This window comes from Ursus arctos, unplaced genomic scaffold, assembly GCF_023065955.2.
Source record: "Ursus arctos isolate Adak ecotype North America unplaced genomic scaffold, UrsArc2.0 scaffold_10, whole genome shotgun sequence".
NCBI classification, from domain to species: domain Eukaryota; kingdom Metazoa; phylum Chordata; class Mammalia; order Carnivora; family Ursidae; genus Ursus; species Ursus arctos.
This window is the reverse complement of record NW_026622764.1, coordinates 56,001,292-56,020,165: the sequence shown is the minus strand read 5'-3', so window position 1 is coordinate 56,020,165 and position 18,874 is coordinate 56,001,292. Positions and strand designations below refer to the sequence as shown.

General features: G+C 36.8%; 1 protein-coding gene across 1 annotated transcript in view; it reads right to left on the bottom strand.

Annotated features, from left to right (window-relative positions):
- Positions 1-4,399: 4,399 nt before the first annotated feature.
- The window catches only part of RB1 (RB transcriptional corepressor 1), a 151,878-nt gene continuing 137,403 nt past the window's right edge, over positions 4,400-18,874 (bottom strand). Inside the window, exons 21-27 of the mRNA XM_026493268.4 lie at positions 18,561-18,665; positions 17,999-18,112; positions 17,738-17,901; positions 11,384-11,414; positions 9,164-9,306; positions 8,600-8,649; positions 4,400-6,298 (exon numbers count right to left, since the gene is read on the bottom strand). Of these exons, the coding sequence (XP_026349053.1) occupies positions 6,225-6,298; positions 8,600-8,649; positions 9,164-9,306; positions 11,384-11,414; positions 17,738-17,901; positions 17,999-18,112; positions 18,561-18,665 (681 nt within the window). The 3' untranslated portion in view covers positions 4,400-6,224. The remainder of the gene's footprint in view (positions 6,299-8,599; positions 8,650-9,163; positions 9,307-11,383; positions 11,415-17,737; positions 17,902-17,998; positions 18,113-18,560; positions 18,666-18,874) is intronic.

The window sequence follows — 18,874 nt, the reverse complement described above, 5'->3', positions numbered from 1 at the left end:
CTACTCAGATAAGGTATCGTAGCAAAGCCCACCCTGAAACATAAATGGCATATAAACAACATAATTACCGTTCGTATTCTTGATGTGACTGCTCTTTATTGGTGAGGTCGCTTTTGGTTTTGGTTTTGGTTTTCGAAGATTGATTGAGAGTGCGCACGCAGAGGGAGAGGGAGAAACGGATTCCCCACTGGGCAGGGAGCCTGACCCACATGGGGCTTGATCCAGGACCTTGGGATCGTGACCTGAGCCGAAGGCAGATGCTTAACCTACTGGGCCACCCAGGTGCCCCCATGAGGTCACTTTTGAATCCTTAGTTCCTTTTTATCTGTTTTTACAGACCTTAGCTGATAGAGCCAACGTGGCCTGGATGTCTCTAGCTCTAAATCAGAGTCCTGTTCTTAGAATTATATAGTCTTACTCAGCTATTTGTTATTTTAAGTCTGCCATATATACCATTTGTTTTCATTATTTGGTAGCTGTGCTATTTTATCCACCAAAGAAACATCCAGACGTGGGATTGGCCACAGCTATCAGCTCGGGCAGCTGGACAGGTGCAGGCTGCGTTGCTGACTGTCCCCACTCACCCTCCTGTGCCCGCGGCCACTGACTGATGCCTTTCCATCCTCATAAGCTCTTCCGAAACCTCTTCCTTTCTTGCCTATTTCTCACAGGGTCTTCTGAAACTTCCTGATGCCTCTTTCTTTTATGAAATCATCTCCTGTAAAAATCGGAACACTTAGAGGGAACAGGTACATTATTTAGGCATGAAAAACGGCCTGCCCTTTACCACACGCCACAAGGGGTCAACAGCTGTGCTGCCAGAGTGCCAGTTACTCAGAAGGGTTGGATGGACTTTTACCCAGATTTTCTAAGCTTTGCTATGTGTAGGTTTGTACTGCTGTCTCTCTCAGTTCTTATCTCTGTGTACAACAGAATAATCTATGGAACTTTTACGAAATACAGATTTAAGGATTCCAATTCAGTACATTTAAAAGCTCCCCAAGTAATTTTGATGTTTAGCAAAGGATGAAAATCACTGTTTAACCCTTAAAATCTGGGACTGCAAACAAGAAAGGGCTAATTAGACCAGCTGAGAGATGACAGATGAGTCCCATGGATACAGCCCCGAAAAATACATTCCTTTCTCTCTGGTCTTTGAAGAGACGCTTGCCATCAACACTCCTGTATGAAGAATCACAACGCTTTGTTTCTAACAGTTGAGTGTTTGTAGAGCCCCAGAAACCTTGCTCAGTTAGGAATATGTGAGGGAACAGGTACATTTTTCATAATGACACTGCATCAGAGATGGATGAATCCTTTATCTTACATAAATTCATCTCTGATTTTTCTATCCTGAAGTTCTGTTTCCTCTCTGCTCACACAAGGAAGTTCAATGATTAAGTGCTTCCAGTATAATTCCAATACGACGTACAGAGAAGGGTTAAGATTTCACAGGAATACCATCCTCTGCGGAGAGAGGTTTGTGAAGGTACTATTTAATGCTTTTTAAAACTAAAGGTTAATGTTCTTCAGCTGAGACCTGAAGAAATTGCCAGCCATTCCGGATCAAACGTGATTTTTATTTAGAGGCAGGATTCCTGACCAGTGATAACGAAAGGCAACAATGATAAACTACATAGTCTTGTCTTGTTTTTTGTTTTGGTTTGCTCTATTAGCCCTCCCCGTGCTATTGTTAACCACAGATAGGTTGGGAAGATTGCAAAGAAAAATGAAAAATCATATCTATTATTTCTAATTCAGTCTTTGCCAAAGCATAAAGACATAAACCATACTGATTTTCTCTCACTACATTCCATTGAAATCATGACATTTTCTGTTGAGGAAATAAGTGAGGTTGGTCTGTGGCATAAATTTAACTTTTATATTAAACCGTCATTATCTTATATGCCAATGCTAGTATATAAGTATACTCCCAAAATAACCAACACAGAAAAAGATTTCTGAGAATATCCAGCTTCATATTAAAAGAGCTTGTTTTAAATCCATTCAGACATTATACAGTGTTACCAAGATATATTTCTATGTAAGATGCTATCCTTGTGGTAGAAATTTGCTACTTCGAAAGGCAAGGATTCCTGTTGTCCTGTAAAATACATATTTAGTCCAAAGGAAAATTCTACTGAATGAATCATTACTAATGCCATGGACGCTAGCCCAAAAATGAGGAACAAAAATATGCTTTGACAGGCAAGTTTCTTTGAAATTGTCCAGACGGTAATAGAAATAGTACATAGGGTTTTTCTCCCCACCATTTGCACCAGAAAACTGTCATAAGAAGTAAACAAATATATGAATTTGAACTTGTCCTTTTTATTGTAAAGAGCATTAACTGCTAGAATACTAGATCTCTGGAAGTGATTAATTTTCTATCTAATCCCGACTAAAAACTTCAAGTGTCATAAAGGCTGTTTGATTTCGCCTCGCATCACGTCAGATTCCCATCCGACAGAACTACGGTCGGCGGAGGTATGCTTGCTGCTTCTCCTGCTCTAAGCTCTTTGCCTTTCTTCCTTCAGGAACAAACACGCCGCTGTTCTGGGAGGAGAGAATGTCATTTTCCGCCCTGTTTTTGAGAAATCCTATTACTTAAATTCGAGGTATTCCCTTATCTGAAACCCTTGGTACCAGATACATTTCATGTTTTGGAGTTTAGTCCGTACAGTACATACACTCCCTAATATGTAATACCCGGGCCGGGCCTAGGGCCGAGCCCCAATCAATGTATTAATATTTTTGTAGTGAAACAAGAATGTTCCGACTAAGTGGGATAAAGGCTTAGATATGGTTTTGATGCCACATAATTTTTGTCACCAAACACACAGACCACTTGGGTTTTTAAGCTTTTTATTTCAGAACTGCAGATAATAGACTGTGGACTTGCGATACCTATATCTCTGTCTGTCTCTATGTATATACATGGGATGTTTGGCAGGCAAGGCCTTTGATATATAAACTCTGCATGAGATGAACAGAGATTCTGGCTTCCCCACTCCATCTCTCACAACTGTCTATGTTTCTCTGACGCCCTATTGCCCTCGAGCACACAGGTGTATTCCCACCTCCAAGCACGGCCTTTTCTTCTCTGTAGACTGTCTTCCCATCCTTGTATGACTTACTCCCTGGCCTTTTCCAGGTTTTGCTCAAAGAGCATCTCAGGCAGTGTTGCCCTGTCTTACATTCTTAAATTCCTTTCCAGTTGGCAGTCCCTAGCCTCCTTGCTGTGCTTCTCTGCATAGCGCTTAATACAACCAGACACACTATTGTTCATTTATTCACTTGCTCCCTGTCCCTGAAACTACAATTAGACGGGAAGCTCCACAGAGATGGAGATCTTGGCTCTATTTATCTATTGCTGTATCCCTTACATTTAGGGCTGTGCTTGGAACATGGTAGGTACTCAGTATATGACATATTAAAAGAGGAAGAGAATATTATTTGTCTCCATATACTTGGAAAAATATGCAAAATACTTTTTTTTTTTTTTTTTTTTTTGGCTACATATGAGCTTCTTCTAGGTGCTAGAGCTCTAAAGACCAGCCAGACTGATGCTTCCCAGCTGAGCAGGGAGGTTGATGCCGGGATGAGTAGACAGGCAGTAGGCATGTTAAACAAGGCAATTTCTGATGGTGATAAATGCTGTTACACTTCTGAAGGAGACTAATATGATGATACAGAGTAAGGATTTTAGCTTGTGTAGTCAAGGCAGGCCCCCGAGCTGATGAGCCCTGAAAGACAGGAAGGAACCACCTATGCAAAATTCTGGGGGAAGAGCACTCCAGACAGAAGGAACAGCAAATAGAAAACCCTGAGGCAGGGAGAGGCTTGGTATTATGGGAGGAAAGGTCAGTGTGGCTAACGCGCAGCGAGCGGGGAGGAAGTAGCACGAGAGGAGGATGCAGACGTGAAGAGAGGCAACTTCCCAGGCCATGGTAACTAGCGATGTGAATCAGTTTATATTTTAAAGGAATCACTTTTGCTCTTCAGTTGAAAGGGAAAGAGGAAAGAGAGGGAATATGGAGACCAGGTAGACGTCTAAAACAGTGGTCTCAACAAAAGCAGATAAATGACTCTTTGGGTTTTGGCTTGACCAAGTAAGTAGTTAGTAAAATGGGGAAAGAGTAGGGTAGAAACAAGGTACTTTGATTTGATTTTGATTTCTATTTTGGTAATTCAGGGGGTGGGGGCAGAGAGTGAGAATCAAGAGTTCTGCTGGCTGTGAGGGCTCTGAACTCCATGAAGAGGTCAGGCTGGAGAAATGTATTTGGGGATCATCAGCATATGAAGCCGATTAAAGGTTAAGAATGGATGAGATACCAGGAGAGAACTCAGATATAGAAGAGAACATTAGGGCACTTGATACAAAGAATACAGCAGACCATTAAGACTCTTAACAACTAATTTATTTTAAAATAGACAAACTATTAATCGTAGAAAATAGTAACATAGCAATTTTAAATGTACAGTTTTAACCAATACAAAAAAGCGATAAAGCAATATCTGAAGCTTTATTTAAGAAATCCCCGTACAGGATCTCTGAAGTTCCTAAAATTCTGGCACTAACTCTAATGTGAACTTCCATTAGCAAAAGATCCAGAAATATGGTAGCCCTTGACCTAAAAGCTAACTGATTTTTATGATATTCATGCAAAAATTAATGAGGAAATGGAAGAAAGCTCCTAGTGCCTTGTTATAACTGCCAAAAATAAGTTTGAAACTTAACTGAGCATAAAATTTCATTTTCTAACAAATAAGACCAGATTTCTTTTTAAAAAGAACTCTGAGTTTGGACAAAGTGATTTTCCTAAAAGCTAGCTGATGCTACCTTAAATATCACCTATTTTAAATTATACCATCTCTAAATAAGTTAATCACACAAGATAGTTTAAATACACCTTTAGGTGTCGGGGGAAAGCGCCTCGTTTTCTAACACAGCTGTTTTCATTTGAAGCTTTTGCACAAAACCAGATAGAAACGTGAATGCCTAACCCAAAGACCTTTGATTACTTGCAATTTTGGAGTAGAAATGATGTGGCTTTGAATACGCCAGTGTTAGACCATACTGACTTAAAAAAAAAAAAGATAGATAGACAACTGCCAGTTCAAAACATACATGGAAGACATGTACAACTCCAGAGAAGACGCCCCTTCCCAAATTTAGGAGGGCGGAGTAATTGCTGAGATGCAATTAGACAAACCTCTAAGAAAGAAAAAATTAAGGCTCCTGTAGTTAACAGTCTATTTGTGGAATGAAATTATTTAAATCTTGATTCTTCAGGACCCAGAAACATTAGAAAGTGCACTTGGGATATACTGTCTTAGGGCCCTCCAAGCAAAGCTCCAGCTGGACACTTGATTTTCCAAGTACTAGATGGCTACCTCGTGAATTCGGTGATCTGAATGGTATAGAAACCAAGAGTACTACGAATAACTCTCATTTTAAAGCATGAATTGGATGAAGAAAAGGATCAATAAATTCTTACAAATCCTGAGGTATGAAATCTGTATCAGTAGTATGACACCATCATTTGTTTATACTTTGTTTTCTGCTTGTGTTTAAGAACTAAAATTTATAAAACAAGCACACAGTACATCAGATTCCATTAGTAAACTAAAATCTAATGTGTAAAAATTAGTGATTTTTTTTTCTAGTTTCTAATATCTGTTTTAGCAGAAGAGTTCAGGATCATTTGGGTGAAGGGGGAGTAGTCAGCCAAATTGCATTTGGAAGACAGGACACATATTCTAAGGGCGTTCATGTTAAATTAAAAAAATATATAAATATAAATTAATAAAAATAACAGCAAACATCACATATATGCCACAAGAAAAGACAAAGTACTCAAATAGGCCTGGGTTGTTTGGACCGCCACTCCCAGGGCATCCTCCCCGTTTGCAGAGCAGAGCAATGATACTTTGGAAATGGAAACATCTGCTACAACTTTTTAAATGGCAGTATTTACACAAGATTTTCAATCTTGTGCAATAACAAGTATATTCTACTGACTACGACATTGCAAGTGGCTTAGGAATCCCCTGCACGCACACTACACGCAAGCCCGTGCGCAGACTTGATATCCACCAGAAAAGCTGAAGATACGTATTCAATGCGGCCGTAAACAGAAACTGGGAGAGTCACACAGTGGGATCTGTGAGAGACCATGAGGCCAGAGGTGTACGCGGTGCCCACAGAGGTCACGGGACCCTCATTTTTCTTCCCTGTTTGAGGTATCCATGCTATCGTTCATTTTTTGCTTCTGCATTCGTGTTCGGGTAGATGCTGGAAAGAGGATGAAGAAATGTCAATAGCACTGATGGTGTTAGTTGACAAAGGGCTGCCATATATGTTACTCTTGTGCCAAATCGATGGAGTTCAGGGCCTGGCAAAGCAGTGGTTTCCAAATTTTTTATCATGAATTCTTTTCCAAGCATGTACCACTAAATTTGTATGTGTATATGCATACCATTTATGCTTGTGTCTAAATTCTAAAACACGCATAGCCCAAACATGAAAAATAGATGAGATAAAAATAGAAATTCTAGTATTTTCTCTATGCACCCAAAAGGTGGCCTCATATACTCCCAGGTGTGCCCAACTTTGCAGACCACTGCTGCAGAGATGCTGAGGTTGAGTTTGGCCCGGTGGCAGAGCAGAATGTTGGGCTGGCCCAGAATGGTCTGCTGAAGTGAGCGGTATTCTTCACGATGCAAGCAACTCCCTTGTGCTTGGAGACGCCTTGCAAAGACAGCAGCTCACGGCTCATTTAATTTCGACGTGAACATTTTAAAGGTACAGTATTAATTACGGCATAGACAAAACCAGGAAACCTCTTTAAAAGAAGTTATTTAAGGGCGGCTCAGTCGGTTAAGCGTCTGCCTTCGGCTCAGGTCATGATCCCAGGACCCTGGGATCGAGCCCCACATCAGGCTCCCTGCTCAGCTGGAAGCCTGCTTCTCCCTCTCCTTCTGCTGCTCCCCCTGCTTGTACTCTCTCTCTCTCAAATAAATAAATAAAATCTTAAAAAAAAAAAAAGTTATTTAAAAAACTTGATTTTAGTGGTGGGCAGAGGCTCTTCATTTCAAAGAAGCACAAATTCACATTCGGAAAAGAAAGAAAAGATTAATTCTATGTCTTACCCCCCTGAGCAATCTAGCACTGTGTGATGGGTCTTTTTTGAATGCCATTCTTTGAGGAAAACTGAAGAATTCCTTAGCCCTAGGAGTCCAAACTCCTGCTGCTTCTCTCCAATTTGCAGCCACATAAAGGCCCTGAACTCCAGCCCAGCATCGGGAATTCACCACAGGGCGAAGGACGCTACTGGCAAATGTACCCACCACAGCAACTGAACTCTCCTCTACAAACACATACATATTTTTACACTTTCTGCTCCTTCTAAAATGGATATTTGTGAGCTTCAAAATCCTTCCAAATGTTTTCAAGGCCTCATTCTGGTCAGAAGCTTTGCGTCTATTTTCATGTACTGAGCGGAGATGCCACAACCACTTCAGAGCTCAAACGGGTAGATCAGTCAATGTAAAATCCAGAACAGAGATGCGTTTCTCATCAAAAATTCAAACTCTTGATATATTTAGTGTTGACTGTTCTCTTCAAAATAATATACATAGAAAGAATTTGTTTAAAAAATCAAAAGCATTCTTTTAAATACTTTGTACTTTAAATACTTAGTATTTATGGGCACATGTTTATAGAGAAGCCCCTTTTTAAAAAGTCACATTTCAGCTGGTATTGTTCTGAACATATCATATCGATTGATATGGCCTATGACCTAGGACTAATAGTTTTAATACTTATTATCTCCAAAATACGTGTCTTCTTTCCCGGTGCCAGCCATTCTTCCTGTGGATGGGTCCGGCTGCAGAGGGTCAGGAAACGTCACCCTCACCACCACGGCTCTCTCCCCGGGACAGCCCGGGGGCAGTCGGCAAGTGTTCGCCTTCTTCTTAAAGTACTTTCCATCTACTCTCCTTCGGTTAATCTTGGATCATCTCAGAGCGCTTAGGATAGGATCCCATTCGCCTTAATATTCCAAATTTACGTCACTCTGTGTAACTTGGAGAATGATTTGACGGCGCTCTTTAGCAAAATTCTGATCTCCGGTAACAGAAAACTTTTGCTTGACATTGTTTTAAAACTTGAAATTAGAGAAGTTCAATAACAGAGTAAAAAATTATTCTTCAAATAAGGGTGATGATGTTCCTATATGCTAATTTTTAAAACCTTTCCCTCTATCCAATGCTCTGAAAGAGTTCCTCATTATAGTTTTGCTCTCCTGAGGTATTTCTAACCACAGCCATTCATGCTGAAGATGTGGTTTCACTTCTTAGTATTTCTGCACTAAAGATTTTAGGAAGGGAAAGATGACCTTCATTTTGCGTCATACATCTAATCCACAAATGTCTGTGGGTAAAGAGTACATTCTTGATTGGATTACATTTTAAGTGCATAAGCGAGCGTGCTAATTTAGGGAATTATATATATTTATTCCTTTAAAATATGAAAAGGCTTTTTGCAATATAAACAATGGTTTCATTTATGTAGGGTGAAATGATAAGTACTTACTCATTTCTGCCAGTTTCTGTTGAAATTTGGACTCCCCTGGGAGATGTTTACTACAGATTTAAAAAAGAGAAGATATTTCATATGTATATGTATAGATGGAAAACTGAAATTTTCAATAACTATAGCGGTTCCAATGACTTACTGTATACTTATTTTAGCGAGTAGCTTTTAATTTCAAAGGCTTATAAACCATCTAAAATACAAACCATCACAAATTTATAATCTTTTGCATTTTGTCAGTGATTCTTATAAAACACCGTAGTTGTTTTTTTTCCAAGAGTAAGCATTTAAAAATCTAATGTTAATCATAACAAAATTTCATCAGTGGCTTTGTTAAAAAAAAAAAAGAAAAAAAAAAGATCAGATTGTTAACATCGGATACGTTCAATGAATTTTAGTAGATAGTCTATGATTTAAATGGTGTTAACTCTGGGATACATACCTATTTCTTTGAGCAATTTCCACAATTTTGAAATAAAATTGGTATAAAGGGGTAGAGCTGGCACTCTGGCTTCTCCACATGAGCAGCTCAGCTACGGAAAAACATTCTACAGCTGTTCCTACCTTCCATCGGCTTCATCTGATCCTTCAATATCAAAGCGTAGTTTTTTCAATGGTTTGGGAGGGTTGCTGCCTTCAGCACTTCTCTTGAGCACACGGTCGCTGTTACACACCATCTGGTTTATTTTCTGGAACTTCTCAGAAGTCTACAAATTACAGAATTCTTTATTTTAAATCATTAAATGCCAGCGTTTTGTAGTTAGCAACCCTTAATTGTAGTTGGAGGGGTATCAAAAATCAGGCAGAGGAAATATCTGCATTTTAATTTTCTGCTTTATTGCACCAGATGAGATATGGAAAAATCTTAGCATCAGTGTAACTACACCTAACTCTGCCCAATTAAATATCGTCCTGTCTCTCCGTATGAGGCTCCCCCCTCCTCCAACAACTCTGACTACTACTCTCAAAATCCTGGTTCCTCATTTTTGGAACTCACCTGCACCCAAAACCTGGGCTCCTTCTCAGAAGCATATAAAGTTGGAATGGCCTTCCAGAACCTTGTGGGTTTGGTTTGTTTTTTTGAGGGCATAACCAGGGAGAATATCATAAGAATCTAATAAGAAGTGAAATGTCTAGTCGATCATAATTTTGGACTCACTTTATGGATCTTATGTTGACAAGTCATATAGTTTATATATTTTAAACCATTACTGATATAGTATTTATTGAAATGCTAATTCATAGTTTTTTAAATAAAAAATCAGATATCAAAAGATTTCGAGTCCTTTCCTTATTACTAGAGATGATTTGAGATCTGTATCTTTTGAGGGAGAATCCTGTCACAGCAAAGTCAAGAAAGCTTTGGTAATAAATCCCAAAGGGGACGTAATACCTTATTTTACCCAAGGACAAGCACATGGAAAATTTCCATTTCTTATTTGCCTACCTTAGGACTAGAGTGAGGGGATTACCTCAGAGATGTGTAGGAACATGTTCATCTGAACTAAAAAATGAAGCCAAACTATCAGTAGAAACCAGGTCCCATTTGACTGACTGATTTGACAGTGAGATTTAGCTTTACTAATTGAGCTGTCTTTTTCCAAAAATTAAATGAGACAATTTTTCTTTTTTTTAAGATTTTATTTATTTTAGAGAGAGAGTGTGTGTGCTCATGAGCAGGGGGAGGGGCAGAGGGAGTGGAAGAGAGAGAGAATCTCAAGCAGACTCCAAGCTGAGTGTGGAGCCCGATGCAGGGCTCAATCTCACAACCTTGAGATCAGAACCTGGGCAGAAATCAAGAGTCAGATGCTGAACTGACTGAGCCACTCAGGTGCCCCTAAAGAAGGCAATTTTCTAAAAATTAAATGCAAAAACATGTTTTGATGGAAATAAGTTTAGAGCACATATATAATATGAAACTAAATTCCTGTGTATGTATTAAATTTATAAGATTTTTAGTTATCAGCTTTAAAATATGTAAGTTCATATAACATTTTCTCAATTCTTTTAGAGGTTATAGCAAGCAGAAAAGTTTGAGGACCACTACTCTATACGTATCCAGATCCAACCCTACTTAACGTGGTCACACATGTCCTTTGTGAACCCTGACAGCTGCAGCCTACCTTGAGCTAAATGTCACAGCATTTACTATTTGTAACATACATTTTAACACTTGGTCTTTTAGTGTACAAACTAGTATCTTTCTCTAATCATATTTGGAGCAGTGGGGTAGGCCGACTCTAGAATGGGTCTCACTAATCCTCACCTCCTAGTTTTCATGCTTGTATAATCCTCTCTTCCCTGAGTGTGTGGGTTGGACCTAGTGTTACCTTGCTTCTGAAAAAATATGACAAAAGTGATGGAATATCACTTCCAATATTAGTTACAAAAAGACTGTGACTTCCATTTTGCTCCATACCTCCTTCTTTCCCTCTCTCTCTTCTTGCTCTGAGGGAAGCAAGATGACATTTGTGAGTAATGAGTGGTTCCATGTAGAGGCTCAAGTGACAAGGAACTGATGGCTTGGAAAAATATATGTAATGTATTATATAATCTCAAAGGATGTTTAGAAAACCTCTTTGAAATTCACCAATTACGAGTATATCTTGAAATTAAATCTGATTTGAAAATAAGTCTGCTATTGATCTATTTTCTAAGTTCTATGCAACATGCCTTGCTGAGGTGTTTGAATAATAGTTATTTGTCAGTTCAAGTTACAGAAATCTGCAATTTCTTTTACAGTTACAGTGCATGCCCTATATATCATAGAAAGAAAATACTCACCCCAAATGATTCACCAATTGATACTAAGATTCTGTCAAGATAAAATACAAATTAGTAATGAAGGTCATATATAACTGTGCAGAGATGAACACAGATCATTCTGAGCTATCAGAAATACCAAATCAAAGGTTTGTTCTACCCTAGAACCACAACAAAATTCCAGTCATTAGGGGTTTATTCTAACAGTGCTAATTTAATCATACACTGAGCTGGTCTCTTAGATTTTTAAAGAATTATATGCCTGAAAGAACATTTTTTGCCATTGTCCACGTTTAAAGAAGGCAAAGGAAAATTTTAAGTTCACCCATACTTAATTCTTCATAACTCAATGGGTAAGTAACCAATTAAAATTTCACATTTCCTCATTAAAAATTCACCTAACAATTAGCAAAAAGTTACAGCATTAATAATCAGAATTCTAATTAAGATCTCTACTGATATATGGTAAAGTCTGCTTATCATATATACTAGAATCAGAAATCTATTAGTCTGCTTGTCCTTGTTTGAACCATATAATTTATGTTCTTTTGTTTTTATTTGAGTATAGCTGACCCACAATGTTACATTAGTTTCAGGTGTACAACACAGTGATTCAACAAGTTTATACATGATGCTGTGCTCACCACAAGTGTAGCCACCATCTGCCACCACACAGCACTGCTGCAGTATCCCTATTCTCCCTAGTATCACTACTCATTATGTTGTACCTTTCATTGCCTGTGACTCACTCATTCTATAACAGGAAGCCTACATCTCCCACTAACCTTCACCCATATTGTCCATCCTTCCCTGCCCTCTGGCAACCATCAGTTTGTTTTTTGTATTTAGGTCTGATTCTGATTCTGATTTTTATTTATTTTTTTGGATTTCACTTATGAGTGAAATCATACGGTATTTGTTTTTCTCTGACTTATTTCACTTAACATCATATCCTCTAGGTCCATTCATGTTGTCTCAAATGGCATGATCTTAAGCTTTTCAATGACTGCATAATATCCCCTTGTAAGTATATGTGTACATATATTTAATGGCTGCATAATATTCCCTTGTACGTATGTGTATGTAGATCTAGATAACTGTAACACATCTTCCTTATTCATTCATACATCAGTGGACACCTACGGTGCTTCCATATCTTCAATATTGTAAATAATGCTGCAGTAAACACAGGGGTGCATATATCTTTTCAAATTAGTGTTTTCATTTTCTTTGGGTAAATACCCAATAGTGGAATTACTGGATCATATGGTAGTTCTATTTTTAAGTTTTTGAAGAACCTCCACACTGTTTTCCACAGTTGGCGGTACCAATTTACATTCCCACCAACAGTGTATGAGGGTTCCTTTTCTCCACATCCTCACCAACACTTATTTCTTGCCTTTTTTATTCTAGTCATTCTACAGGTGTGATTTTCACTATGGTTTTGATTTGCATTCCCCTGATGATCAGTGAGTTTGAGCATCTTTTCATGCGTCCATTGCCATCTGTATGTCTTCTTTGGAAAAATGTCTATTTGGATCTTCTGCTCACCTTTTAAATGGATTGTTTATTTGCTATTGAGTTATAGGAGTTCTTTTTAAATTTTTAAAATTAACTCCTTATCGGATATGTGGTTTGCAAATATTTTCTCCCATTCACTAGGTTGCCTTTTCATTTTGCTGGTTTCCTTTGCTGTGCAGAAGCTTTTTATTTTGATGTAGTTCTACTTGTGTTTTTTTTGTTTTTTTTTTTTTGCTTTTTGTTTCTCTTGCCTTAGAAGACATACCTAGAAAAAACGTTGCCGTAGCTGATGTCAGAGAAATTACTGCCTGTGATCTCTTCTAAGAGTCTTATGGTTTCTGGTCTCACATTTAGGTCTTTAATCCATTTTGAGTTTATTTTTGTGTATGGTATTTAAAAGGTGGTCCACTTTCATTCTTTTACATGTAGCTGTCTAGTGTTCCCAGCACCATTTATTAAAGAGACTGTCTTTTCCCCTTTCTCCTTTGGCACAGATTGACCATATGATCATTAGTTTATTTCTGGGCTCTCTATTCTGTTCCATTGATCTATGTGGGTTTGTGTGTGTGTGTGCCACTACCATGTTGTTTTGATTACTACAACTCTGTAGTGTATCTTGAAACCTGGGGTAACCTCCAATCTTGTTCTCCTTTTTCGAGATTGCTTTGGCAATTGGGGGTCTTTTGTGGTTTCATACAAATTTTAGTATTATTTGTTCTCGTTTGTGAACAATGCTTTTGGTATTTTGATAGGGATTACATTGAATCTGTAGATTGCTTTGGGAAACATGGACCTTTTAGCAATATTAATTCTTCCAATCCATGAACATGGAATATCTTTGTATTTGTGTCATCTTCAATTTCTTTCATCAATGTTTTATAGCTTTCAGATATAGGTCTTTTGCCTCTTTGGTTAAGTTTATCCTAGGTATTTAATCTTTTTGGTGCAATTGTAAATGGTGTTGTTTTCTTTGTTTCTCTTTCTGCTACTTCAGTATTAGTGTATAGAAATGCAATAGATTTCTGTGCATTAATTTTGTATTCTGAAACTTTACTGAATTCATTTATTCTTGTCGTTTTTTTGGTATAGTCTTTAGGATTTTCTACGTATAGTATCATGTCATCTGTAAGTAGTGACACTTTAACTTCTTCTTGACCAATATAGATGCCTTTCATTTTTTTTCTTCTCTGATTGCTATGGGTAGGACTTTCAGTACTATGTTAAATAAAAGTGTTAAGAGTGAAAATCCTTGTCTTATTTCTGATCTTAGAGAAAAAGCTCTGTTTTTCACCATATTATTTATCATATGGGATATATGGTAAGTTGTGGGTATTTCATATATGGCCTTACCATCTTGAGGTAGGTTCCCTGTAAACCTGCCTTGTTTAGAGTTTTTGTCATGAATGATGCTGAATTTTGTCAAATGTTTTTTCTACATCTATTGAAATGATCATACGATTTTTATTCTTTGCTTTGTTGATGTGGTGTATCACATTGCTGATTTGTGAATATCGAACCACCTTTGCACCCCTGGAATAAATCCCGCCTGCTCATGGTGAATGATATTTTGATATATTGTTCAATGCAGTTTGCTAATATTTTGTCAAGGATCTTTGCATCTGTCTTCATCAGGGTTACTGACCTGTGCTTTTTTCTTTCTTTCTTTCTTTCTTTCTTTCTTTCTTTCTTTCTTTCTTTCTTTCTTTCTCTCGGTGGGGTGCTTGTCTGGTTTTGGTATCAGGGTAATGCTGGCCTTATAAATGCATTTGGAAGCTTTCTATCCTCTTCTATTTTTTGGAATAGTTTGAGGAGAACAGGTATTAATTCTTTTTTAAAATGTCTGGTAGAATTCACTTGTGAATGCATCTGGCCTGGACATTTATTTTTTGGTAGTTTTTTGATTACTGATTCAAATTCATTACTAAAAATTAATCTGTTCAGATTTTCTGTTTCTTTCTGATTCAGTTTTGGAAAATTCTATATTTCTAGGAATTTATCCATTTCTTCTAGGTTGTCCAATTTGTTGGCATACAACTTTTTGTAGTAGTCTCTTATAATCCTTTGTAATTCTGTGGTGTCAGTTGTTACTTCTCTTTCCTTTCTGATTTTATTTGGGTCCTTTCTCTTTTTTTCTTGATGAGTCTAGCTAAGGGATAACCAATTTTGTTTATCTTTTCAGAGAACCAGCTCTTGGTTTCATTCATTTTTTTCTACTATTTTTTTTTTGTCTCTATATGCCATTTATTTCTGCTCTGATCTTTATTATCTCCTTTCTTCTACTCAACTTGGGCTTTGTTGGTTTTTCATTTTCTGATTCCTGTAGGTGTAAGGTTATGTTATTTATTTCAGCTTTTTCTTGTTTCTTGAGATGGGCTGTATTGTTGTGTATTTCCCTCTTAGAACTGCTTTCACTGCATCCTAAAGATTTTGGACCATCTTATTTTCATTTTCATTTCTCGCCATGAATTTTTTGTTTCTTCGATTGCTTTGTTGGCCCACCGGTTGTTTAGTATCATGTTGTTTAATCTCCACATGCTTGTGTTTTTTCCAGTTTTTTTCTTGTGATTTATTTCTAGTTTCATACTGCTATAATCAGAAAACATGGTTGGCATGATTTCAATCTTCTTAAATTTATTGAAGTTTGTTTTGTGGCCTCATATGTGATCCTTTCTGGAGAATGTTCCATGTGCGCTTGAGAATAATGTGTATTCTGTTGTTTTTGGATTGACTGTGCTACATATATCTGTTATGTCCATCTGTTACAAAGTGTCATTCAAAGACACTGTTTCCTTATTGATTTCCTGCCTGATCTATCCATCGATGTAAGTGGGGTGTTAAAGTCCCTTACTACTATTGTATTACCATCAATTTCTCTCTTTATATCCACTAATATGTGCTTTATGTATTCAGGTGCTCTAGTGTTTGGTATGCAGATACTCACAAGTGTTATATCCTTTTATTGGATTGCTCCCTTTATCATTATGTAATACCCTTCTTTGTCTCTAGTTACAGTCTTTGTTGTAAAGTCTATTTTGTCTGATTTAAGTGTTGCTACCCAGGCTTTGTTTTGTTGTTGTTGTTGTTGTTTGGTTTTTTTTGCTTCCATTTGCATGGTAAACATTTTTCTATCCTTTTACTCTCAGTCTGTGTCTTTATGTCTAAGGTGAGTCTCTTGTAGAGACTCATATAGAAGGGTCTTGTATTTTTATCCATTCCACCACCCTATATCTTTTGACTGGAGGATTAGGCCATTTACATTTAAAGTTATTATTGATAGGTATGTACTTAATGCTCTTTTGTTCCTTGTTTTCTGGTTGTTTTTGTAGTTATTCTCTGTTCCTCTCCTCTTCTCTTGCTCTTTTTCTTTGGGACTGATGAGTTTCCACAGAGTTTGTTTGGCTATCTTTCTCTTTATTTTTTGTGTATATATCATAGGTTTTGAATTTGTGGTTGCCATAAGTGAAATATATAATTTGTTTTTAATAATAAAGCTGAAAAACAGCATTAGCCTCACATAACAAGGATATAATCATATGCACATGGAACTAGTAGATATATTTTATTGTACTCCAATTCCTTGATAAGTGGACATCATTCTACATATATTTCATTAAGCAGAATACCTAAATATGCTGGATAAATAGAATGTTAAGATGCTTTCTAAATGCCTGATCAATGATTTATCAAGATTTTGAGATTATGACTTTTTTGCTTAAGAACCTCAACCAAGAAGTGATTTCACTAAGTTCAGCAAATAGCCATCATCATCATCATAAGCATACTATGGATCAATTATCATTACCTAAGTACACATTTTCATGTGGCAATGTGGGGCTGTGTAAATTAAATATATATGGTGTATATCTTAGCAACTTACAATGTAAGCTGTAGATATCATACACAGATACTATAAGAACAGCAAATAAAAGATGGTACGGGGTGCACAAGAGGATTTACATCACTTGCCAATTATTTTCTACTTTATCTCTTCCTGTAGTTTCAAATTTTACCATGAGTGTGCATTACTTATATAATTAAACACCCTACACAAATGTTTTCTAAAAGGCTAATATCTTCCCTTCTCCCTGTTTTTCTTGCCTATTAAGTACAACTCTATGAGCTGACAATTTGAGGTGATAAGACTACATTAACTGTACTAGCTAATCTGCCTACCACTCTGTACAAATAAAGTCAGTTTCAAACAGCCCATGATAACATATAAGTCAATGGAAGCACTTCAAAGCCACAGAGCACTTGTGGTTGGATGTGGAAGATAATATAATGATTTGTAGTTGCACAGAACCTTTCATCTAGGAATTTACAACAGCTTCATACTCATCTTCTCCCTAATCCACAGCACCCTTCCGAAGTAGACATGACACCTGCCCCAGTGATATAAGGAAGCTGTAGGCAGAATTAAGGATGGACTTCTGAAGACTTAATTTACAGTCATCTACATTTAATCAGTCATCTACATTTTTATAACAAAGCAAGATGAACAGGTTCACAGAGTTTACAGGACATTCAATAAAACTACAGAATAAAAATTCTTAACTAAAAGTAATCACTTTGCTTAGCAGACTGGCTATTTAAAAAAATATGAAAGCGATTTTAAACCTACTATAAAAATTGTTCTTTGTTCACAAAAGAACAGACCCCAGCAACCGGGAAGATTGAGGACTAAATTTGCAAACCCACTTAAGTAAAAAGATCATCTTTTTTTCCTGCCAAATTCCTATCATGTCACTTAATGTAAATAAGTATTTTTTAAGTAAAGAAAGTTTTATATTTTTGTGCTTGGATCAAAATAATCCCCTCTTATTCCCGCCCCTTCCCTGAGGAGAGAACACAAACCTTGATCTTGGAGTCATTTTTGTTGGCGTTGGCACACCTTCTGAAATTTTATATGGATTCTTCAGGGGTGATATATAGATGTTCCCCCCAGGAATCCGTAAAGGTGAACTAGAAAACTTGTAAGGGCTTCGAGGAATGTGAGGTATTGGTGACAAGGTAGGGGGCTAGAGCAAAAACAAAAAGTAGATTTTTTTTTTTAATGTTTTAGTAAGATCCATTTTATAATTAGATTTTCCCAATCAAAGGATACTTCAAACATACCCTGGTAGAAGCATACTGCAAAATATTTGTTTTCAGTCTCTGCATGAAGACCGAGTTATAGAATACTATAATGGAATCATACTCCTCTTCTCTGATCAAAACACGTTTGAATGTCTGAGGAAGAAGAATAAAAACACTTGTTAAATGAATTTGGAAGTCTGTCTCTTTAGATTTTCTTTTTTAATACATCATATTATTTTTTAACAGGAAGAATCACACAGTATACAGGAAAAAATAACCTGAAAAAGTCTTCTTAGGTTTGGATTATAGCTGCTCTCAGAAGTGAAATGTCACAGATTTTTTTAAAGTATATATAAATGTAAAACTTTATTACAAATATCCTGTTTATTGCAAGGCAGATGCAGTATTCCTTATTAGCTTTATAATATGAATTTGGATATTAAAGTGCTTTAACTTTCCAATTCCAATGTAAAGGTAAAAAAATTGATATGTGAATTTATATAATATGATCAGAATATATGATCTAATTTATGACTTACATTATCATTTATTATAGATATGGATATATCAAAAAACAGTCTTACCATGGAAGATTACCCACCTCCTGAACAGCATGAGGAAGATCCTTGTATGCTGTTACAATGATTTTGAATTTAAGGTCTATATTCTTCACTTTGCATATGCCATACATGGAACACATCATAATCTGGTAAATCAATACAATATAAAAATATCTGAATTTGTTACATAGTTGTGCTCTAAAAAGTACTGTTATCTTTCTTTTAGTTTTAAAAAATGGAAATTAAAGTTCCTATAGGATTATCTTTTCCCATCCCAAGCTCAATTAGAAAGGTGATGTGAAGTTTGTTTAATCCAAGTTTTGTTTAAAGAACAAATGCATAAGTCAAATCTTGA